The 26,076-nt window shown below is 33.7% G+C and overlaps 1 protein-coding gene and 1 long non-coding RNA gene across 2 annotated transcripts in view; both read right to left on the minus strand.

Moving 5' to 3' along the window:
• Nucleotides 1–599: 599 nt before the first annotated feature.
• On the minus strand, nucleotides 600–1,820 carry LOC147384124 (UPF0481 protein At3g47200-like). The gene has a single exon (XM_086426338.1). The coding sequence runs from the start codon at nucleotides 1,818–1,820 to the stop codon at nucleotides 600–602; it is 1,221 nt and encodes a 406-aa protein (XP_086282464.1).
• Nucleotides 1,821–3,017: 1,197 nt separating this feature from the next.
• The window catches only part of LOC147384125 (uncharacterized), a 45,235-nt gene continuing 22,176 nt past the window's right edge, over nucleotides 3,018–26,076 (minus strand). Inside the window, exon 3 of the long non-coding RNA XR_015172427.1 lies at nucleotides 3,018–3,088. This is a non-coding gene — a long non-coding RNA (uncharacterized LOC147384125). The remainder of the gene's footprint in view (nucleotides 3,089–26,076) is intronic.

Genomic DNA, 26,076 nt, shown 5'->3' on the forward strand with positions numbered 1-26,076 from the left:
AAAAGAAATAATGTGGTAGTTTACAAGAATACCCAAAACCCTAGTTTGGGGTCTATAAATCTGAAGTTAAACTAATATTTTCAGGAAGTTGTTTAAATATATTAAGTGGTGTGTAATATTAATGTATTGATTTAGTGTGCTACAAGTAAAAGTTGATTTGGCAATGTAAGTTCTCTTAAATGTATTAAATATTCTAAAATTTGTAATTATGTTTTAAAAAAAGCTTATATATAACATGTAACTCAGAGAGGCCAAAGCTAGACTTCAATTTCCAAATCCATCTAGTATAGTTTCAAGTCAATTGGGTTAAAAAAAAAGTTTCAGTAATGAAGTCTAGTCATCTCAACTGCAATTTTACAATATTGATTTATTTTATGGAGGAAAAGAATCTACCTGTCTCTTTGAAATTAGTTTTTGCCTAGGTGTTATAACAGAAATCAATCAATTGGGTTGCAAGCTAGTTTGCAGCACAAACATTAGATGAAAACTACTTTAATTAAACACAGAGTTGCACAGTATTATTTATTACATATATGCACACAACTTGGAACAAAGAAAGTGATATTGATCTAAAGATTACTAAATAAGTTTACTTGATTTCACCGGGGAAAGACTGTGAAGAAGGTTTGGATGGAAGTTAGCAAGATAACATAACCTGCAACAACTAAAGCGATAGCGGTCCATGGGCTACGAAAATAAGTGCGCATGAATTCAGCTATGTAGACCCTCTTTTTATGAAGATGGGATTGAATTTCACGTACAACTTCCGAATAGGCATCTGGATTAGGAATCAATATTGTTGCCAATTGGTTAACGAGATTAGCCACTTCCTCATCACCGCCAAGGTAATTGCAAATTATGCCCTCAAAGCACAACACTTTCACGTCATCAGCATGATCAATGAGTGTATCTAGAAAACAAATGAAGTCAATGAATGCATGCCTAGGAATGAAATCCGTCAATTCAGAGATGTCATAACTCAATTCATAGGCAATTAAATTGAGAAACCTGTCTTTGGTATGGTGATTAATTTCTATATGAGGAAGTAATAGCTCTCCACTTAGAGTTCCGTATTCAACATCACATAAACAAATTGAATTCTTTTTCTTGAATGTAATCCCCATAGCTAGAAGCTCCTTGACTGGAGGGTATGATTGCTTCGATCGTTGCCATTGCTTCCATCGCTCCTGCCCAGGCTGGGAAGGAGATATAGATTTGTCACCGACTAGATTGGCATGAAAAAGGTCTAGGATGTGAAAGGGATTACGATTTTGACCAGCAGATGGTGATGAAGGCGTCCCATAGGTTTTGCCAATTCCTGAGTTGATATACCCATTAACCTTGTGTTTAAGGTCATCATCATTGTCCATCAACGCCTCCAAAATTAGGTACGGGAGTTGGTTCTCAAGCAAGAACAAATCTCTAGATATCAAAGCTATGTCATTTCCTGATATCATCAACATATTCCATTCTCTAGCATGCACAACCTGTTTAATGAAATTCAAAATAAAGCAACCATCCAAATGCATCATGACTGTGAATGCTTTATTGTCGAAAATAGCCATGATGGAATCATCGTAGTACTTCTTAGCGTCTCCAGTTAAAGATTCAAGCTTACTGTAGATATCATACATGCTAGACTTACAATCAGTGACAAATCGCCTAGCAGATTTGATCTTGACCTTTTCTATCCTCGCCAACTTAGGTTTGCCATGGTGACAAGGTCCAATTGATACCACTGCAGGATCAAAGCATTCACTGTAAGCTTTCTTCTCCCGCAGCCATAGTGGTACTCTAGGAATACGAGTGTAACATTCCATTTTTTCGTTTGTGGTGTCCATTTCTATGCGGAACAACTCATCCTTAAGACCTCGTAGCCGGTTGATAGTTTCTTCTGTGATCATGGAACTAGGATACAAATGGCATGTGAGGAGACAATTAAAACTAAAACTTGTTTTCTATCACTCTGTTTTTTTTTTTTTTTTCAAACAATATAAAAATAACGAAAAAAGGAAAATTTTGGACACTTAACCGCCACTATCACAAAATTCTTCAAATTTTGGACATTTATTTACTCGTTATAAATAAATAAATAAATAAAAATTCAGCATGTAACTGGTGGAATAAATTTGCTATGATTTTATAACCCATTAAAAAAAGATGAAATTTCCCATGTGACAAAAGAGCAGCTTTCCATTATTTTAACAGCTTAGCATAATAAAGAATATCGATGTCAATCCACAAAGGTTGGTGAGATTGCCAACGTGGGTAAAATATCGGACACCCCCCAGAGAATCGTCATTCTCATTGGTCCATGTATGTGGAAGGCATCTTAACATGGGTAAAATATAAGTATTTTGTAAATTCAGATATCCTTAAATACATGTGGACTAACAGAAGTGTGGGTCTCCAAAATGCGGGATTCAAAGAATTTATCCCAAAAATTATATGGTGCGTGTGGGTGGAGCAAACAAATTGCAAATATCTCTAGGATTAGTCGGGTGCACTAAGAAGCTGAAGTATTAAATCTGCAGTTGCAACAGTATAGGCTACACCTCACAAAGAAACATTTTACTCATGGAAAAGTCAATTTGAGATTTGATAGAATCATGATCGACCAATTGCAAGATGCCAAAGTGTATAGTTTTGTAAATTGGGAACACTTTGAATTCTATTAAATCTCTGAATGACTTGATTATGAGCGAAAAAATTTTCATTTCACCCCTAAATTTTTATTTGCTTTCTTTTTAAAAAGGGGACCAATGAGAGAATAAAAAAGTTTCCAAGGACCACTTTCCCAAGGGAAGAGGGAAACACTAGACTCTTAAAAATAAAATAATATTGTGTCCGAAATAATTCATAATTTATGGTGTCTCAAACCGCATTCGAGGCTCTCCTTTAAGCTAATCTTAATAAATATCTTGCAAGTAAGAAACACAAACTCAATTATAAAATAAAATAAAAAGGAAAAAAAAGAAAGAAGGGTAAATAATTAAGAAAAATAGCTTACTTATGAACAAGTGTAGGTTCGTTGTTGTTTGGGTGTGAATTCCCGTCATTTAAATGCTCAATTTCCACTTGAATTATTCTGATTCAAAAATAGAAAAAAGATATATACTGAAAAAGTCAAGATAACAAACACAAAAAATAATAAATAGAACAAAAGTAAATAAGCAAGAACACAAGCTTTGCGTGGTTTGACAAGATTGCCTATGTTCATGATTGCAAAGAGAATCATTCTAACTAAGAAAAAACCTATTACAATCTTTCTCCTCCCTCTGAGAAACGGGGGCACTTATTCAAACTCAATTCAGGTTTCACAATAACTGTGTATATCAGAAAAAATAATGCAAGTAACCTTAAGAAAAATATTATGTATTTGCCCTTTCTGTAAATCCTAAATTTTTTGTCACAGGGACTCCGCCCTAGAGCCCATGAGTAGGGTGCATTGCCCCTTGCATCCCCAACCCGGGGGCATTGCTCCCTGCACCTCCGCAATTCAATGGGCCCAGTATCTTGAAACCCTATTCTTCAATGAAGATATGTGATCGGGACACACTAAAGGTGAGAGTAAATGATTGTGGCATAAGAATATGGGATTGAATCTCCAAATTGAAAAAATCTCACAAAAAAAAATTACATTTTGAGAGATAACTTTTTGTTGGACAGTGGGATTAAGGCAATAATAATCCTTATGCATTAGGTTGCACCAAAAAAGTAATACATCAAACAGATTGATATTAGATTTAAGAGAATAGTAAGAGTTAGAGATTGGGAAAGCAAGCACAACCAATTTTTTATATATAGAAAATGGTAGTTTACTTTGATTCAAAGAAGTGTTTTCAAGAGGATTGGAGTTTGGAAGAGATTGTTTTAACTTTCAAAAGTGAAATAGAACTTAATGCATGTGCCATTAAGTCTAAACTCCCATCAATAGAAGAAAGGAGTATAGATGTTACAAAATTCATCAAACTGTTTCAAAAATTAGATTTTTATTTATTTATTTAAGAATAAGGAGTCCCCTGATTAATTCATTGAATTAATTGGAGATTCATGGAATCAATAAATGAATTGTTCACTCATTTTCTTTAATTAAATCAGCCCTAATCTTGACTACTCTCCATCTCTTGACATCATAACTCATGTACTTATTTTGTTGGCTACAACATCATTTATTTTTGAGTCGTGATAATTTGACTGACCCATGTTGCAAACTCAATTGACTATCCTGATGTGACAAGTTCGGGAATCGTAGATCTATGCTCCTCGGGATACACAGTTCCATTAAGATACACTTTTTTATGGGGAAGTGCAGTCGTGTATCCCGAAGAGAGCAGATCTACGGTTCCTGAACTTGTCATGTCAAGGTAGTTTGTTGAATTTTCCACATGGGTTAGTATATATATATATATATATATATATATATATATATGGGTCAGGTTCAAGGGCCATATGAGAAAACATATAAGAAAACTTTCGACGGTAAATAAAATTTTAAAATATGGGTTAGAAATTTTGGATTGAGCTGATTTTTTGTGAGGATGATCTCTATGATGGGAAGATCATCCAAAAAAAAATCAGCCCAATCTGAAACTTCTAAATCCATCAAAAGTGATTTACAAATTAGTGATAAAAATTGGTAAAAAATCGACGGTCCACATTCTAAATCACTTTTAATGGGGTTAGAAGTTTCAGATTGGGCTGATTTTTTTTTTGGATGATCTTCCCATCATAGAGATCATCCTCACAAAAAATCAGCTCAATCCAAAATTTCTAACCCATATTTTAAAATTTTATTTACCGTCGAAAGTTTTCTTATATGTTTTCTCATATGGCCCTTGAACCTGACCCTATATATATATATATATATTTTTTTTTTTTTCTTTTTTTTTATGATCCTCAAATATATTCTAAATCCAAATGATCCCATCCAAATAATCCCCAAAGCCAAATTTGATTGTGTATTTTTCTCACGTTTTGTTTTAAGAAACATCCCTAGACCTGCTATTAGCATCCCAACTCTTACTTATTACACCCAAATTTCTTAAATTATTTATCACACCCTAAACTATCCAAACATTGCAACCCGTTTTGGTTCAAGTTATTATCTCAACATTACAAAACATTATAACTCTCATTCAAACAATATCTGTAGTTGTTTTAATTAGTTTACAATTACGATATAGCAACAGCTAGCTTGACCGTCATTAAATTGGTCTTACAGCAGCTGTCGCTAGTGGCCGTATCTACGACACTTTCAATGCCATGCAGACTTTGACTTCACTCTTTACTTAAAGACCAATGGCCAAAACTACCCTCTTGTCTACCACATGCAATCACGTGAATCGATGTACGATTCTCACTCAAAGGTATAATAAACTTAAAAAGATAAAATTACCTTTTTTTATTTTTCAAGAAAAAAAAAATGATTTTGAATAGATTAGCCTTACTAACTTCGTATCAAATTTTAATGTGAAAAATTACTTAAAGAACCTTGACGGAGGGATTTATTTTTAAGTAGTCCCTAAATTTTGGGTGGTATCTGGATAGGACATTTCGTAATTTTTTTATTTCTTAATGGTCCCTTAGTATTGGCGAACTCACCGCTTTTTATTTAATGTCTAATTCACTTCTTTTTATTTATTGTCGTGTTCAAAACTTTTATTATTGAACTCATCGCTATTTATTGTCAACATTGGTAAAACACACATATTTTCGATTTTTGAGTTTTTTCGACTAAAATACATGGAAATATCAACTAAAACTTGAGATAACAACTTTATATGATTTCAAATTGAAAGAACTATCTTGGTCTATTGTCATCCAAAAACTAAGAGAAAAAACCCTAGCTTTTCACATATATCTTTCAAATGTTTGAAAAAAAGAAAAAACCTTTGAAAATGGTTTCTTCTTCTTTCATAAATCCTTTCCAATAGAATGGAGTCTTTGAACTCGATTGAGATGTTAAAAATCCAATTTTTTTTGGATAATTACAATGAGTTCAAACGGCTAGGGCATTTAATCGTGAGAAATATGGGAGATGAGGTCTAGTGATTATTGAGAAAAAAAAAGTTTGCTAAGTAGATTGTTTAGAGCTTGCCCAAAACTTATGGATTATTTACAAAAAAACTTAAACTTAGGGACTTCAAGTAATTTTCCCAATTTTTTGAAGTCACAAGATTATGAAACTTTTATCCATTGTTGTACTTGTACAACTTAAGGAATGAAACGATACCTATCTTATGCTAAAATTGGTTTAAAGAAAGTATCTAACTATATTATACCTATAGAAATATATTTAAATTAATAAACATGATGGATATTAGGTTAAAAAATATATGGTATGATTTGAGTTATTCCCTAAAAACATTAGACGAGTTTTGAAATCAATTTTGATTAGGCAAAAAAGAAATTGAGTTACTTGTTCAAGTCACTTTTTCTTGGATGAATGAAGTATTTAAACTGACTTAATTGTTTTATTATCAAAACATATATTTGTTAAATTTTTAGTAAGGAATTTTTTTTTTTGGTTAATATATGTATTTCTATCAAATCTAGAAGTCTGTGGTGTTGGATTTCCAATGTGATAATCCATGTGGGCCCATGACCCTTAGTAAGATTTTAGTAAGTTAGTAAGGTTCAAAAGCATTTTTTTTAAACTTGAAAAATAAAGAGAGGGTAAAGTGAGAATCGTGCATCAATTCTAGCTTAGTTGGACTTTATGTGAAGAGTGAAGCTTTTCACATTAAGTGCATATAGAAGACCAGAGGGAAGTTTTGTCTTTTTGAAAGGGATTTTCATTTCAACTGTTGGTCTTTAAGGGAAGATTGAAGTCAAAGGTTGCATGTAATCAGATTGAAAACATAGGGGATATCTCTAATATGCACTAAATGTGAGGGTATGTCAAAATTACATTTTTTTTTTTGTAATAACTTTTTTTTGGGAGGTTATGGAGAATATTTGAGAAATCCCCTGTGGTTTAAACTAAATGACATGCCCCTTAACCTTGGTCATCTCTTATAGACTAATGCTAAATGACGTAAAAGCCCTCATTTTCAATTTTCAACTTAAAAGGAAAATTCTAGACGCTTAAAACAACTCTTGAACCATAACTCTTTTTAATAATCACAAAAGCCATTTTTGGTTACATTTTTTTTATTTATTTAACGCACAACTTTAGTTTTTAACAAAACAAGTGTATTGCCGTTAATTTTAACAATTTAGAAAGAAAAACACTTTAATTTTTATATTTTTTTTGTGGGTTTTTACTTTTTATGAATTTAGCTTTTATGGTAACTTGAAAGTTGAAACCTTTACATTTAAAACAAAATTGTTTTGTTGAACTAACCAGATTTTGGAACTGCTTGGTTCTACAAATCTAATCGACTCGACTTCGACAACACGCATTGAATCCAAATAACTCGTACTTAGGCCAAGGAGGCCACCTAAAAATACAAGAACAAGAAAACACAAACAATTAACCAGTACAAATAGCCCATCATTTATACAAAAAGTCCTCAAAGAAGAAATCTCTAAATTTCTTAAAAGGCCAACTCCAAGAGAAAAGCAACCCGAAAATGTATAACACCACCACTTGTAAAGAATTCTCCTTTCCTTCAAAGACTATTGTTTCACTCTAACCAAATTCCCCAACAAAGGACAAAAAGAGCTAAATACCAAGTATTATTTCTTTCAACTTTAAACCCCTTGTGCTGCCAACTTCCATACTTTAATTTTCAAATTGACTTAAGTTTTAGCACCAAGTCAACAAAAAATTCAATGGAGTCTAGTCATCTCAACTAGAATTTTCCCATATAGGTTTAATTTAGAAAGGACATGAATCTGCCTGCCATTAAAAGTAGCTTTTAAATTCCAAGTTTATAGTACACACATTAGGTGAATTCTATGTAAATGACATACTAGAGTCTCACATGCAAATTTATTTATTACATGTGAATATACAAAGTAGAGAACCTAATGTCACATTTTACACATACACAACTTGGAGAAAAGAAAGCGATATTGGTCAAAGGGTTGTTGAAATAAGTGTGCTTGATTTCATCGAGGAAAGATCGTGAAGATGGTTTGGATGAAAGTTAACAAGATAATAATACTTCCAACAAATAAAGCGATAGTGGTCTAGGGGCTATTGAAATGATTGTGCATGAATTCACCAGTATAGACCTTCCTCATTTTTTTTTGACAATGTAATCGGATGTTCCACATTATTTCCCCATAGAAATAAGTATTGAAACGTAATCTGATTACTAATTGATTGACAAGATTGCAACACTTTCGTGTCGGCAGCATGATCAATGAGTGTATCTAGGAAACATATGAAACAACAGAATGCGTAAATACAGATGAAATTAGAACTCAACTCATAGGCAATTAAGTTGAGAAACATGTCTTTCAGGTAATGATTAAGTTTCATTGGAGGAAGCCTCAGTTCTCCATAGGCCATGTGAGATTGGAAATCTATGTCATTTAAGCATCGTGTATCATTCCTCATGAATTTAATTTCCTTAGCTATAAGTCCCTTGATCGGAGGGTATGATCTCTAAACTGTATAACTCAATCTAGGATTTTTAGGGATGGGCCTGTTATCAACTAGTTTGGTTCGTAAAAGGTTGAGTATATGAAAGGGTTGATCTCCATAATCAAATGACAACTCCTCAAAGTAGTGACCTAGGCATTCAATTTATTGGCCGATAAATTTATGAAGTAGTTTTATCCCATCCTATTCACCATAACAGTATCTGAACTCCATCTACACCTTGAAAAATTTGTCATGGCAACATTCAATCGAGTCACTGTGTCATTCACTATCGTATGTGACACATTCAATGAAATTCAAAATGAATTAACCATCTAAGAACTTCATGTCTGTGAATGCATCAACGTCAAATTTGGCCATGGTGGATTCATCGGTCTAACTCTTTCTAGTCACATATTGGACCCTACAGTAGACTTCACGAATGTTGTAGTCACAACTTTCAACAAATTTTTTATTAGATGACACATGATGTGTTTAGGGAGGTATTTCAAATATTAATGAAAAAATAGAGATTTGAAATAAACACAAAAGATTATGTGTCATGCTTAGGTGTCGCAATCTTAACATGACTTGAAAACAACACGAAATTAGTGGGTTTGGATCAAGCCTAATTGGGTCATAATAGTGTCAACCCGTCCAACACGATTACTAAATGGGTTGGTTTCGGGTTAGGGGTGTCAACCCACTCAACTCGTTTTGATTCTTTTTGTTATTCTATTATTAATGTATAGTTTTAAATATATTTATTTTGGAATTTTTTAAATTACTCATTTTTTTACTATAATTTCCTAAAACTTTTTCATAATACATTTTTTAAATTTTATAAAATATAGAAGGTGTTTTAAGATATTTTTCAAATAATTAATTATTAAGCTTTTAGTTTGAAAAAAAAAAACACTTCTTTACTAAGAGTATAAAATGAAAAAGTGTGTGATTGTCTAAACAGTTACTTCCTTTTTTTTATTTAAATACTTCTTGTGGGGTCAAATTTCAATGAACGGTGCTGATGGACTCTGCCTCACAGATCCAAAGTTGCTCCATCCTCCTCATTGCTAGTACCGACGTGGTACTTGCCAAAAACTCTCTAACGCTCAAGTTAGAGTTGTAGAGGAATAATGGATAATATTTGTTAGAATCTCAATCGGCCAAAAGATCCTTAAGTCAGTGCATATTGTGTTATTTATAGATCTTTCCTCTGAATTAGGGTTTCCCCCTCTTGCGGGAGGTGATCCCGAAGAATCCCCTGATTCCCATGATCCTAAATGGAATGAGGATCTTTGGGATTGGATATGCTATATTGAAGAGATCTCCTTCGAGATCTCTGGCTTTGACGTGTGCATATTAATATTACAAGTATTCTTTGACCAGGTTTATCTTACTTAGTAGACCAGGTTTTGTTCAATGTTGTGCTACCCTTCTAGCCAAGCCAGGCGTTCTCTACCTTGGTCTGCCCTTCTATTGGGTAGCGTCCCGTATGCTAATTTGCGCATGATACCACTTAACTAACTTAGACATGTGCATGGTGTAGATGACTGTGCAGTTATATCCCTCTACAATTACCCCCTCTCGAGGAGACGCGAAGTCTCGTTGTCTTCTCGAGACATACATCATTCTTCTTATTGGTTGTCAAGATTCTCTATCATTGCTTCTACTTTTAATGAATCGATGTATTCAAGGCAATGTCGTTTCAAATCTTTTCTGACAACTAAGACTAATCATCCCTTATCTGTGGTCGTCCATGTGCCCCACTAACATCTGCACTAACGCCCGAGGCTACGACAGTAAGGTTGGATTTGGCTATCCTCCCAGGCGTACGTACTCCTTTACGTTCTCTTATAAATAAGAGACTTGCACCAATTTTTCCTCCCGTTGTGCTATTGCATTTTGCGATCTCATCTTTTTGTGTTTGCGAAGTTTCTTCTCTCTCTCTCTCTCTCTCTCTCTCTCTCTCTCTGTCTACTTCACCACCATCCTTACTTCTCTCAGACTGAGGTAATCTTTTGTTCTTACCTTTTTTTTTCTAAAAATTTAATTTCTTAATGGCTGCCAACATGACCCAATTTCTAAGGGGACCTTTTATCCCTGCCTCTGTGCCTATTCGATTTTGCAAAGACCCCAAGAATCCTAACAAGCATTATCAAGTGGAAATCATGGTTTACGCTGGCCAAATCAAGATTGGCCTAAGTTTCCCTCTCTTTTCCTTCCTCAAGGAGGTGTTGAGTAAAATAAACTAGGCCCCAAATCAAATGTCTGGCAACTTTTACCACATGAAAGATATAGTGAAGAAAATAGGTATAACCCCCAATGACTTCTCTTCAAAATACAACTTGAAAGCTATCCCCGGTGCCATGGGTACTACTCACTATTCTCCAAGAGTGTATCAGTTGCACTGATTTCGTCTCTCCCTAGTATTGACAAAGGATGGTACAAAGACCCCTTGATTGTCTCTAGGAATTGGGAGTTTGCTCCTGGCGTTTCTCGTGAGTGATTCAGGCAGAGCAGATCTTTCTTTCTTTCTTTTCTTTTTGTAGATTTTTCTGCCATTTCTATTGTTGAGGCTAGGAAAGAGCAGCGCAAAGCATCCAAAGATAGGGGGCTAATGGCAGCGGGTTTCCAAACCATGGTGACCGATAGGGTGATCAAAGGAGATCAGACTTATCCTTCTACTTCTTTTTTTTTCTCGGCCACTTGCACGACGATCTTCCTTTGATCAGGCAGAGCAGATCTCAAAAGATCTTCTTTCTCCCTTTTTCTCTATATCTGCACTTCCCTCTCCTCTATCCCCCTTAGAGTCCTCCAACACCATGAATATTGACCTCTCGGAGTATCCTCTCTCCCTCACCCCTGTTGTCAGGGCTACTCCTCCCTTTGACCAAGGTAAGAAAAAGAAAAAAAGAAGAAGAAGGATCTAACCCCGTGTGCCACTACCCACACTAGATGAATAGGTCAGTTGACATTGGTGCGTGAAGAACAGGTTGTTTCGAACTTTTCTTCTGCTCTTGAGGAGATTCATGTTCAGGCGGTGCAAAGCTCGGATGCCATCAAGGAGCATAACCCTGTTCTTAAGCTCCAGCAATGCAAGAGAGGCAGGCTAATAAAGAAGAGCTTGAGGAGCCCTTCCCCCAAGAGAGCCCTTCCCCAAGAGATTCCTATTGACCTTATGACTCCCCTAGAGGAAGCAACATTATCTTGGAGGAGTCATGGGGCCTTCTTCCAAGATAGAAATGAGAACAACGATTTTCGGCCCAGTTTCAACCATGTCTTCAACAGGAGTTGCGGGGTGAGGAACCCTGTTATCGCTGCCTCCCTACTATCCCACTCCATTTCCCCCAAGGACTAGGATGTTGTGGACTAGACCAATGTTGATTTGGGCTTTGGTCGATTCGTTCATGACCTTTACCAGGTATTTTTCTACTCTTCCCACTTTGCTCCTTACTCTTCGTGTTTTATTCATTTTACTACTTTATTTTCTTGTAGGCCAACTCCTATGGTACCCTGACCTTCTTGAAATGACGTGAAGCTAAGAACCAGGTAGCTGCATTGACTAGAGAGTATGAAGAGAAGATTACTCTATTCCAGGCTGAGCTGGCCTCCTCTAACCAATATTCTCAAGAGGCCAAAGAGGAGATGGAGGCGAACTTGGCCTAGTTTTCCGAGGCAAACTTAGTATTGGAGGCCAACAATAAGAAGCTAGCAGATTCCTAGGGTATTCTCCAATTGGAACTGGTAGTTATAAGAAGAGAAAATGTAGAGGAGAGACGTAGAGCTAGCGAATTTCCAAAAGTGAGTGTAGTAATAGGACCTTGAGCTAGGCTTCCTTAGGGTTGGTCTTGAGTCAGCTAGGGCCGAAGCCATGGCAGCGCATGCCAAGGAGGATGAAGCTGAGACCAAGAAACTGTTGGGTCAACTGTAAGGCCAATACTCTCGACTAGCAGATGAAACTTCTACCAAGGCCTATGACGAAGGCTTTGAGGCTTTTCAGTTTTAATGTGAAGAGGATGAGGACGAAGAAGTCAAGAGGACTATGATGGTCCTGCTGGTCCTCCCCCCAGGGAGATTCTTAATTAGTCCGGTGACTACAGGTGAGTCCCACCCTTCCAATTGGATGAGGAAGGGACCCTAGTTGCTATCCTGGATTGAGTCCCTAGTGTGCTTGCAGAGGTTGGGATGATCATAGACTTGAACTAAGCTAGACAAACTGACTTGTCTGCCCCTGCCAATGACCTGCCTCCTATCCCTATTACCGATGTTGATCAGGACGAGACAATTGATCTTCCTAATCTTGCTGAGGTCTCTTTTGCTACTAACTAGTCGTCTGCTGTTGAATAAAGATTTCTCTCTTGATTTATGATGTACTCTGTTTTTGCTGCTTTTCTCTATACTTTCCCATTTTTGGGATTTCTCTTTTACTTATTTCATTATTAGTGAAAAACTTTATTTTTACGCCAGCTACTACTCTGCTCTTAACTTAGCTGAATAGCATAGACTTTACCTTTTTGTATTGTTTGCGTTGTACTCTTTGCTTTACTTAAGCACTTAAAAAAAAATTGATTTACTTTCTCCACTGCTTGCGCTGTACACTTTGCTTTACTTAAGCATTTCAATAAAAAATCTGATATACTTTCTTGCACTGTACACTTTACTTTACTTAAGCACTTCAACAAAAATCTGATCTACTTTCTTGCACTGCTTGCACTTTAACACTTTACATTGCTTATACTATATGTATCACTATCTCTTTCCCCTAGATTCTACCTTATGTTTTCCTTACTTAGGTAGAACCTATTTTGAAAACAAGTGTGTAATAAAACATTGCTTAGGATTTTAAGCAATTTTTGGGGTGGTTTTGTGAGTTAATATCCTTCAATAAGGTTTTAACTTAGTATTACGGCAGTGTAGGATATCGCTCATTGCTACCAAGGCATAGTTGTATCATGTACACCCTTGTCCTCAAAAAGGACCTATTATAGTGTTTTGTCATTTTAAAACAAATTGTAGTCGTCTATCTCTTTTCTTTACCACTATAAGTAAAAGAGAGTTTCGAGGATTTGTCTCTCAAATGAGCCCATCTTTGTGCTTTGTCACTCAGGACAGGGTGTGGCTGTCTAACTCTTCATTCTACTAGTTAAGGTAAAGGAAAGTTGCGATTACTTAACTCTCGAAAGAGTTCATCTCTATGCTTTGTCACTCAAGACAGAGCGTGGCCGTCCAACTCTTCACTCTACCAGTTAAGGCGAAGAAGAGTTATGAGGATCTAACTCTCGAAAGAGCTTATCCCTGTACTGTGTCATTCGGGACAAAGTATGACTATCCAATTCTTCACTCTATCAATTAAGGCAAAAGAGAGCTACGAGGACCTGACTCCCGAAAGAACCCAACTTAGTGCTATGTTACTCATGTCAGAGTAGGGTCCCGACCAGCTTAGTACCCTACCAATTAAGACAGAGCAGAACCACGTAAACCCAAACCCAAGTGGGGTCTATCTCAGTATTATGGTACTTGAGGTAGAGTAGGGGCCCGACCAACTTCTTATCCTGTCAATTACGGCAAAGCAGGCCCACGCAGGCTCAAACCTAGGTGGGGTCTGTCTTTAGTGCTTTATTACTTGTGTCAAAGTAAGGCCCTGACTAGTTCTATATTTTACCAATTAAGATAGAGTAGAACCATGTAGGCCTCAATCCAAGTAGGGCCCAATTTAAATATTTTCGCATGCAAGCTATCAACAATCAAATGAGTTTTCTTTTATTAATAGTATCTTTTGAGGTATAAGTATTCCACAGTTTAGGCAGCTCTTGGCTGGTCATTGTCTCTAAGTAGTAAGTACACTCCCTACTAGCCTGCTTTTGCCATTTTATATGACCCTTCCCAATTTGGACCTAGTTTTCCATTGTTTTGCTCTTTTGTTTTCTAGAATACTCTGGGTACCATTAAGCCTCCTTCTTTGAATTGCCTGTGGCAGACTCTTTTATAAAGATCAAGAACCTAGGTCGCATGCCACTAAGACCTCGTCCAAGCACAAAACATTCTAAACAACCCTGAAGCACATGTCGTAGCTTGGAAACTTCTCACATAGGTTAAAACTTGAAAAACCATAGAAAATGATTCACTCAACCTCTAAAAATCTTGAGATTTGCACAATTATGAAAAGTCAACAAAAATGATAATTTGAAGAGAATACACATCAAACCATCTTTGTTCTCGATGAAACTTGACTAAGTATCACATTCTAAGACTTAGAATCCAAAAAACTTAGCCCGACACCCAAAAACAATTAAATTGACAAAATTACAAAAACACCCCTCAAAATATCTAAAATTCTTTTCCACTCCCAAAACGAAGCCAAAATATTTCAAAACGGTCTAAAAATATTACCTTTGCTCTCGAAATGAGATTAAAATTGTTGAAATAGATGAAATTTACAAAATGTCTCTAAAATTCGACAAAACTACAAAAATAACATCGACAATTTTTTACTTAGCTTTGAACATCCATTTTTTTTTTTTTTTTTATGAAAATAACTTCGAAATTAGATTCAAAATGTTGAAAAACCCTAGGAACGACGATAGGTACACCCCAAACTCAAAATCAATATTTTCTAAGAATTCCCCCAAATTTTACAAATTATCATAATATCCAAACCAATCCAAAAATCAATTAAAAAAAGTCAAACCGATCAAAAAAAAATCCGATGACTCACATACACACATAATTCCCACTCCACAATTTATTTCCACACGTTGACACCAAAACCTAATTTTTTGTCATCAATTTTAGAAAAATGAAGAGCCCCGTTTGCCACACGTGGCCCACCATCTATCTCCAGCCAAACCAGTCTTCCTGATTTTCTCCTTCTAACTCCTCTATCACCCACGTCATCATCACAACCTTCCACATTCTTTACTCTTTCAACTCTTCCCTCCCCTTTGACTTGACTGTGCATGGTCTCTGCATATAGTTCAGATGTATTAGCATGTAGTGACAAGAAAAAGATTGATTTCAACTCTTTCCTCCCTTTCAGTCGACTAAATTTTGTTTTAGTGTAACGTTACATAAAAACTCGAATTATTCAAAAAATATATAATGAGTCAATTCAAATTTTTTTTTTTTTTAATGTTCCATTGCAAAAAAATGAATTATTTAAAGAAAATTACATCGAGTCGGCTCACTGTTTTGAGGAAAATGTGGCACACATGAAATTGATTTCTTCAATTTGCGAGTTAGCCCATTATTTTGTGCAAAGTGGCATGTTTGGTTTTGAGAAATGATTACATTGTTTCAGTCAAGTTAACCCATTGCGTTGGTATCGTGACATGGAATGGAAATCAATTTTCATGAATTAGTTTTTGTTGAGTCAACTCGGTAGAAATCTGGAATTGGTTAAATTTCAAATTTGGGATGAATTCGTCTTTTAACCAAAATAAAATGATGACATGAGAGTGATCAAAATCATTCCCCCTAAGATAGCATATTGACCTTAGTCTAGTCGATGGATCGTAGTAGAGATTGATTCTCGAGTTGGACAGAATCGATGCCTAATAACTTACGAATTTTGTAACCTTATCCATGTACCAAGGATCTCAAATGCAGACCGGTCCGAATTCGATTTGATGTCAATTTTGGTTCCTAGACCTAAACTAGGTTGCAACTCTAGAACTGATCTCCCAAAGGGATCCTCCCTTGAGATTTCCGCAATGCCTTCACATACGCCCCCTATGCACTCATCAAAGGACCATAGATCATTGCCTCGTGATATGCATAATCATGAATCTTTTTCATGTGTATCCTGAGGCATATGATCTACAATTATGTGATGGAGGCGTAGAGAGGCATATGTTAAAGGTGGGCGTTAGATTATCACGGAGAATACTTGAGAAATACACATGTGATCTAAATTAGAAGTGCACATTGGATCGGGTCAAATCGAGAGTTAAACTGAACTGAACCGAACCAATATAATTAGGGTTGGTTTTATTCGATTTTAAGGAGAATCGGTTTGATTCTGGATTGACATTTTGAAAAATCGAGTGATTCAGTTGTATTCTCGATTCAAGGTTGTCCTAGAACTGAACCAAATTTTATTATATTAAATATTAAATATTAAATATAACATATTTATATTATATTATTTAACAATTAAATTCAACAAACCTCGGTTATCTTCTTTCCCATCGTAAGAACCTTTAAATTTTTAGAATGAAACCCTAACCATCATCATCACCCCTCACCAAAGAACCGATTCATCGCCGTTGTCCGAAAAGGTACTTTCTCTCTCTCTTTCTCTTTCTCTTTTTAGGAAAAAAGTTGAGAAATTTCCTCTTACTGATTTTGAATCTTCCAATTCTTAAAATTATAGTTTTAACTATCTTTATAAAAAATAAAAAAAAACAGTAAAATGGATCTTTATATGAATGCTTTCTCAATGGTTTCAGATTTTCCTCCTCAAATTTCATGTATTTGTGTTAAATTTTTTTTTTTTTTAATTTATTTATAGTACTACCACCTATTAGACAATGGTTTCAGATTTATATGAATGTTTTCTCAATAGTTTCAGATTTTCCAACTCAAATTTCATGTATTTGTGGTAGAAATTTTTTATTTATTTTTACTGCCACCTATTTGACAAAATTCCTCTAAGGGTATATTGTCACTAGCCATTGCAAAGTTGCTGCAATTAAGTTTACAAAAGGAGCTAGGGGTGCCACAAATCTAATCTATGTTTTTGTGACTTGAGAATCGAACTGAATCGAACTAAGGTCTGTTTGGTTCTAAGGTGTATGTGGTTCAGTTTTGGTTCAGAATTTGTAGAACCAACCAAGTTCGACTTGGTTCCAATATTGCCTTCAATCCGAATCATGTGTGTAGAGGTCGATTTTGTAATAAATCAACCTCGATCACAATTTCATCATTAAACCCACAAAATAACAACATAAATATGGAAAAATAAAGAACACAAGGAATTTTTTACGTGGTTCAGCAAACGTGCCTACGCCCACGGGCTTAAGGAGCCATTTAACTATAAATTTCGTGGTTACATGACCTCCTCTCCTTGGTCGTCTCTATCCCCTCTCCTCTTCTCAATTTTTTCCTCTTCTTTTTACAATGGCCTCAAGGCATTTAAACAGAAAAACCTTAAAGAGAAATCATAACCCTAGTTAAATTATAATTGCTCATTTTAGCCATATACAAATAAATAAATTACTTATTATGAAAGAATATTACTAAATTGGGATTCTTCCCTAATTACATATAATTCTATTCAAATCTTGTCACGTGTCCATCTTGAGATGCGTGTTGATAGTGTGAATGAACGATCCGGTTGGGAAATGATTTTATCCCCCCACAATTTGCACCCCTAATTTAAATTGGATGACATAACCCTGGACCATTGCCTTCTTTTATAAACCAATACTGAATTACATAAAAGCCATCATCTTCTAGAAAAACATAATATTTGATTTTTCTCTCAAAATCCGTCATCCTAAAGCTCTTTAACCTCTATGATAAAAATATAATTTTTTATTTATTTTTATTTTTTATTCTACTCAACGTTTTCAATCTCCCCTTAGCCTGCTGTAGAAAATCCTTGCTTTTCTATAAAAATATATTTAAAAGTTGAAATAAATTAAATCTTAAGATTAAAGATGTCTGATTAGACGTAAGTAAAGGATTGAATTAAGATGATTGTTTATGAGAAATTTTTTTTAAAGGGTTTGGGATACAATTTGAATATGAGAGAATTCAGATCATTTTATTTTGCTTATCATATCATATGGTATATGATTCATATACCATGACTTGTAACACAGGATGTGGACTCATGGCTAGAATTATCATGGTGGACCTTCATCCCTCTCAAATATGGGCCCAGCTCGAAGCCCACTTGGATTGGGGTTTTGGACGAGAGTTTGATATCCTCTATCCTCTATTTCTTAAAAACGGAAATTAATTTTTTTATATTATTTTTTTAAATTAATTTAAAAATATTTTTTTAATAATAATTATTATTAATAAATCTATTTTTTATTTCGATTCAAATAGATACATCTTTTTATTTTTATTTTTAATAACGTTTCACACATTTTCTTACGTTTTTAAAAAAAAAATAATTTAAAAATAATTTTTAATAATTATTATTAAATAATTTTTTTATATTCCAATTCTAGCGGATACGTCTTTTCTCGAAGTTTTACACACATTATTAATATCTTCTCCTTTCTCGAGTTCACTCTCTCTTCCAATCTCAACTTCTCTGGTTCATCCAACCATTTTTCTTCTTCTTTTTGTATTTTTAATCTTGATCGAGTGAAAACCTAACCCTAACCCTAACCCTATGGGAAGAAGAAACAACATGGATTTTGTTTGGAAGAGAAGGATTTTCTTTGATGCTGGCCATTTCTACGCGTTTTCGCAACTACGAATAGTTCAATCTCACAAGTCTCTCTTTCTCTCACTCGCTCTCGATTTTTCTTTGTCTTAATCTTGATTTCTCTGGTTGATGTTAATGGCTGGCTTGAAGCATTTGCTGCTCATCGACAAACTATTCTAAGAACCGCAAGGTAAAATAAAAACAAGTATTTAGGGTTTTTCTGTTCTTATCCTTCATAAATTAGGTGGTTTATGCTTTTAATCTTTGATTTTCTCATTCTTTCCTCTGTTTATGAAGATATCTGTGAATTTTAATGTCATATAATTGTGTATTCACTATGTACTGAGAAGCTTTGCAGCACTCCCCATGTCGATCTTTCTAGCAAACATTTGTACTCAACACCTAAACCACAAATAAGATTGAGGATTTCTTTTTCTTTGTCTTCTAAAACTCTTAAAATACCCTGTTGAGGACTCATTAAGCAAAATAAACAAGTATATAGTTGAAGTGCATTTCTAAACTCAATACTTCCATTTATTAGCTAAGCATCCTCCCTAACATGTAGTTCACAAACTTCCAATTGATGTGATTGTAATCTTATTCCTCATTTATTTTTATAAAACTCCCTGTTTACTCAATTTAATTCTAGACATTACATTCAAAATTTATTATTTATTATTTATTACTATGTAAAAGGAGGATTCTTCTTACAATTTTTTTGATCTTGAATAAATACCCTTTCTGTAATTTTTAATTTCACAAAATGAACTGAACTCTTCATCTTTAGCAACCATTCAGTCTTTATTCAACTTTATCAATTTACAATCTTCGTTCATGTAAAAATACTTTTATCTTCAAAGTATGTCGGCCAAGAAATTAAAAGCATAATCCTCTACCAAGGTTAAAAACCCTCTACACCAACAAAATAAAGATCTTGTTTCATTCCAAAATGATACGGTTAGGGTTTTAGCTATCTCTATTCGATTAGATCTCATCATTTGCAAGAATTTTGATCTTCAATATAAAATTTACGTATTCATGTATTCCATTAGAACTTTATTTTATTGATCAAGATCAATTCAGTTAGATTGATCTTTCTAGTTTAATTTTATTTTCATTTAGATGGCTTCAACGATACTTTCCCTCTCTTCTGCCTCTCCCTTTGTTTCATCAACAATGCGGGAGAATTGCCATGCATTAGTATGTCTTATCAATTATTTGTCTCGTAATTGTTGATGTTAGTTTCATAGCTTTGAAATTTGTACACTTTTGTTATTGTACATGAACATGTGACTTTGTTGAAGGTAAATATCGGTAGCTTTGATGTAAGGTTCGTGTTTCGAAACGAGAAAGATAATCCTTTTGTCAAGGCATAGGTAATTTTTCATGGTACATTATTGTTGTTGTTTAAGTGTGGATTTATTGATTTTAGTTTTGGTTTGGATGCATTTGGTTGAATTTTATGTTTTGCTTCAATTTGATTGTACTTTTTTATTGTGAGTGTAGATTTGTTTATTTTAGTTTTCGTTTAGATATATTTGCTTGAATCCAAATTTTTTGACCATTTGTATATTTTATTTTTTGCTTGGATTCGATGTTCAGCTAGGACCGTGAATACCTTCTTTAGGCTTTTTAGGAGTGTGGAATAGAATTTCATGAAATGCCACACCAATAATATTTGAATTGAAATGTAATCTTAGGTCAATAATGGCATCAAGGAGTTTGACTTCCCCCCGAGGGATCATAGATCAAAGCGGGGGTCATCTTTTAACTTATGTTTGCTCCATTTGCTTTGGGAGCTCTTTCTGTTTGTCAGATTTACCGAACTTGTGGTTTTCACTAACCCATTATTATAATTAAAGTTGTTAACTTTTTATTCCCTTTTTTAATGTTTAATTGTACTTTAGGAAAACATTGTTACACCTTGCACCAACCAGATTGATGCCGAGTGATAAATCACCTACTAGAAGTACTTATAGTCCTATTGATTACTCGATATTGTCTATGACTTCGAGCTTCTTGTTAAGTTTTAAACTTGTGACTTATAATTTTTTTTAGTTCTAAATTATATATACGTATTGTGTCCTTTTCAGTGTTCAAAATATATTTTTTCTAACTGTATTTTAGTCTATTTGTTACTTTTCTGTTATTGTTATTTCATATGTTTATGCAAAACCACCGTTGTACTTGATTTGAGATTCAAAATCTCAAATCAAATTACTTACGAAGGTGTCAATGTATGAGAGATCAACGTTTGGGACAACTTGGGTTGTAAAAGAAATTGAGGTGCCTCTAAGAGATAGCAATGACTTTAATCAGAAGAGAATTGCATTCAGGAAATATGAATATGCTTCTTTACAAATCTTTCTTATATGCTCATGTCATCCAACTATTCACCCTTCCCATCCCTCAATAGGATACGTGGCTTGAAAGAAATGAAGAAGAGCATGTTTTCTTAGCTATAAATAATTTAGAAGGGGAGAAAGTTTAGGGGCCCAACTATTTTACAATTGTATTATACTAAGGTTGTTAAGTCGTAGTAAAGATGATCTTAGAAAAATGTTTGATAAATTTCATGAAAGAGGGGAACTGAGATAAAGGATCTAATACAACAACAACTTCCCTTATCCTACTGGGGAGCTTTGAGATTTTGATTTTGAAGGTTCTTGTGTATTGTTTATAAAGTTGCGGCTGAAGTTCTGACTTCGCTGCTATAAGAGATGATTGAAACTATGGTTGGGGCATTGGAGATGGATTTTGTTGGAGGAAGTAAATCTTAGATGGGGTGTTGACAACAAGTTAATGCATCGATACTAAGACTTGAGAAAAGAAAATAAAATTAGTGTGCCATATTAACTTGGAAAAGCCATTTGATCTGTGGATTGGCAATTTCTTGATTATATCATAGAAAGGTTGGGGTTTAGCGATGGAAAAGAGGGATAACAATATATCAATTATCAATTACCTATATAAAAAGAGAATTCATCGTACAACTTTTTCTCGACTAAAATACCTTTCTTTTCCTGACAAATTCATTTTATATCATCGATAAAACTTCATCGTTTTCCTTTGTCTTTATAGCTTCTCTGCAAATTCTACTCATTTTGTCGTCATCATTATAATTCTCAATTTGGCCCTTCGTTTTCATAGCCCAGGAATAATAGTCTCTAACTCTCAGTTTACCCCTTTGTCTTCACATTGACAAATGTTAATCTATTATTATTTTTATCCCATCTTACGAACACTTATTCCTTTGGAACCTTAGTATTGGAATAAGCTCTTTGTCAGATTCAGACAATTCAAATAAAACTGAAGCAAAAGCCTTGTAATGAAATTTATTACAAAGAATGTGCACTTGATAGTGTTGCTGGTTTGTTATATTTTTCACATTTTTGTTCTTTTTGGTTAAGAGCCACTGCTTGATTGAAGGTTTTTTTGCAAAAAAACACTAAAGGGAAAAACCCCAAAACCTGTTGCCTTCGAGGATAGATCTGTAAGTTTTCAATCTTTAATTTTTTTGATTTATATGTTTATTAGGTGGATTTTTATATTTCTGCATGGATCTGTTTATGATAGCTGCTGCATCTTTAACGAATTAAAGTGATGGAAACTTTTAGTCGGTTTCCCACTTAATGTTTTGAGTAATTTGAGTTTAGATTGGTAAAATAAGAGGATATTTTCTGATCTAGGCAACTCTATATTCTTTTTCAGGATAGAGTTTTGTTAGATATTAACCACCTATAAACATGAAGGATCTCCAAGAGTTGCATAATGAATAAATGAGCTATTGAAGGAGCACCACCAACACAAAGGTTTTGTATGTTATGGGGATCAATACAACATTCAACATCAGAAAGTGTAGGGACTCAGTCTTGGAAACTTATCGCTTCAGTTACCAATGCAATGACCTATGCAGCAACTATGATATCAACAATAGTCCTTGGAGAAGAAACTCGTGTTGGCTTTGCATTGTTGGGTAAGTTTCGAGTTGTCCTGGCTGTCTTGATTTCTGTTATGTTCTAACAGATGGTGTCTTTGTTCTTACTACCTAGTTCCCTATATTTGGGTGAATTAAGTAACACTTCACAGTGTAGTTTGTCAGATTAGTTGTTCTCTTTACTTGAAAAATGTGTTGAGTTTCAAGCACGAGAATCTTATATTTTCTCATTGACTTCTCGTGTCAAGAAGAGTCTAAGATACATTAAAGTATGTACTTTAATCTTAATGCATTAAAGTATGAGCTGTGGGAGAAATTAAACCCTATACCAACTCTTTTTCAAATTTCCTTGTGGCATGTAATGAGGCGTGACTGAAGGTTTTCAATCCTCCACCTTGGGTGTACACAATCTAGATTTTGTGAGGAATTGATATTGGGTATTGTTGTGTATTGTGCATACCTTTGATATGGTGGGTGGCTGTATCTTAGAATAAGTAATTTCTTTGGTCTCCACTAGATTCTTAATATAATTTTGATTTTTTTTTTATTGGTATAGAATGTGAATTTTAGCTATATTAGGGTACAACATGACAATGGTTGTCATCAATGCTATTGGGTATATGAATTCTTCTTCTCTTCTTACTTTCATCATGTAATACTTTAGTATTTTTAAATTTGTGATAGTTATGAATGCATAAAGGATTAAATTATTTTATTTCTCTAGAATGTTCTATTTTGGATTCCTCTCTTTTAATGTGAAATTTTTTTGAAATGCCCATCATTCTATAAAATTTCGGTAGAACCCTCTTCTTTGGATTACACTTGGTGTCTCCAAGGAGGTATACCAAATATTAACAAAAAAGTAGGGGTGCAAAATTAATACAAAACGCCATGTGTCATGTTAGGAGGAGGGGTCCTCTATTAATGATTATTATAGATTCCTCTCCTTTTTGTCATAATGGGTTACTATATGAACTTTGATCTATTGGTTGTAGAAGTTATGTTTTTATCTCAAGTTTCTCGATTCCAAGACTCGTTGTAGGTTTTCTTATGTTTTGGGAATATCAATTAATGTCTTATATCTGTTCCAACAAATGGTGATTGGCTTCTTTCTTGAAAGTCCTAGTGGTTTTATAGATTGATGCTCAGTTGAGGCATGGTTGTATGACATGGTTTCAAAAGTTAACTATGATGTACTGTAGTTGCAAGAGTTGTGTTTATATATCAAGTTTCTCAAGTCCAAGACTCCTTGTAGATTTTTTTGATTGACCGATTCAACGAGTATTGGATGAGTGGCACTTATCGTCATACTTTTAAATATGAGTGGCTCTACACTCGTGCATTTTTTAAGTTAAGGATATAAAATAAAGAGAGTATTAGATTTAATCTCCAAGTCTAATATTACTTACTTAAATTAAAATCAAGATTATTTAATTCATGAATGCACTCACCCTACTAAATATATTGTTTTATTCATTATTCGAATTTTAGATAGTACAGCCTGCACGTGCAGGGCTACTAGTTAGATTAAAAGAAAGTTTTAATTTAAAAAGGAAATAAATAAATTATGAATATGAAGTAGATCTAAAACAATCTAAAAAAACCTTTAAGAGTTTAAATAATTTAAAATCTTTACTGATTACTATTATAGTGATTCCAAAATCTGAAGAACAAAAAAGGTTCTCACATATAAATTTAGAGAGCTACTATTGCCACACCAACTTTTACTGCCATATCAATTCTTATATAAATATCAAAAATTTGCACAGTTGATGTGACATTAGTAAAAATTGGTATGGCAATGGCAACTCTCTAAATTTAACCTTACCAGATTAAGGTCATTTTGGTCAAAATAAATAAATAAAGTTACAATCCAACGGCTCTGTCATCACATTATTTAGTTTTCTAAAATTACAAAAATAATCATTTGTTATGTTATTTTCAACATTTGCTTAGTTAATATTTTAAATTACAAAATGACCATTACAATATAAGATAATCATTTCCAACTATGTTAGTTTGTTGTCTAAAATTACCAAAATATTCTTTCAAAATTACCTTATCAAATATTTTATATTACAAAAAGACCCTTACAACGATATAACATACAATTAGATTATCTATTTGAAATTTTTTAAAATAATTCTTAAAACCAATTACAGAAAATTTATCAACAAATCCTAACTTTGGTGATACTTGTGGTGTGCATTTGCACATGCCACCTACTAGTAAATATAAAACTTAACATGAAAAAAAAAAACATTATATTTTATATAATTTAAAATTTAACAATTTTTACATTATAAAGCACAAATATAATTAAACAATTACTACAAAATTAAGGGTAGGGACTTCATCTAAATAAGATGAGTAAATCTAAACTAGGTTGTCACCTAATGATAAACATCATTTGCACAAATCTATCCAAAAATTAAAAAAATTACAATTTGAATAATATAAAAAACATAGTAGTAGTAGTAGATCAACTTATTCTATTTTATATATTATTATTATTATTTTGCACTAAACAGGTAAGGGGATTATTGGTTAATAGGGGCGAAGATGGGCTTAACGAGATTTGAACTTAGGTCATGAGATCAACTCTCTTCAAGCCCATTTCATATCCAATTTCTTTCTCAACAAGTAGAGACAGTTGTAGAGGATGGGGTCATGGCCGAAAGAATATGATGCCTCTATATTTTACTACCAAAGTATCAAAACCATCAAATTATTATTGCATGCATTATCACCAAAGTTAGTTTGATATTTATTAAAACATTCAAATATATTTTTTTTAATTTCATTCATATTACATTGTCCAACTTAATAATCATTTTAATTAATAATTTCTATTGTAATTTTTAACCTTTCATTTTAACGGAATTTCTATCCAATTATTATTTTTTCCATTTGACGCTACAAAAAAAAAAAGGAGTAAATTTGACACATCTTAAGTGGCACTTCTTATTTTACTAATTTTTTGAAATTCTTGATATCTAGATTTTGAACTACCAATGTAAACTAATTATAAAACTAAATAAATAAATAAATAACTATCGATGTAAAGTATTGCATTCCTAATTTGTTCTAAACAAGTTTGTACAATTAAATTAATTATGCAACAACACTATATGTGGAATATTTTTTTCATTTATAGAAAATTATATTATTTGACTAACAAAATTACGTAATGCATCATTTGAAGAAACATTATCT

The sequence above is a fragment of the Akebia trifoliata genome, chromosome 15 (genome assembly GCF_017979445.1).
Source record: "Akebia trifoliata isolate Shusen 1 chromosome 15, ASM1797944v1, whole genome shotgun sequence".
Classification (NCBI taxonomy): Eukaryota; Viridiplantae; Streptophyta; class Magnoliopsida; order Ranunculales; family Lardizabalaceae; genus Akebia; species Akebia trifoliata.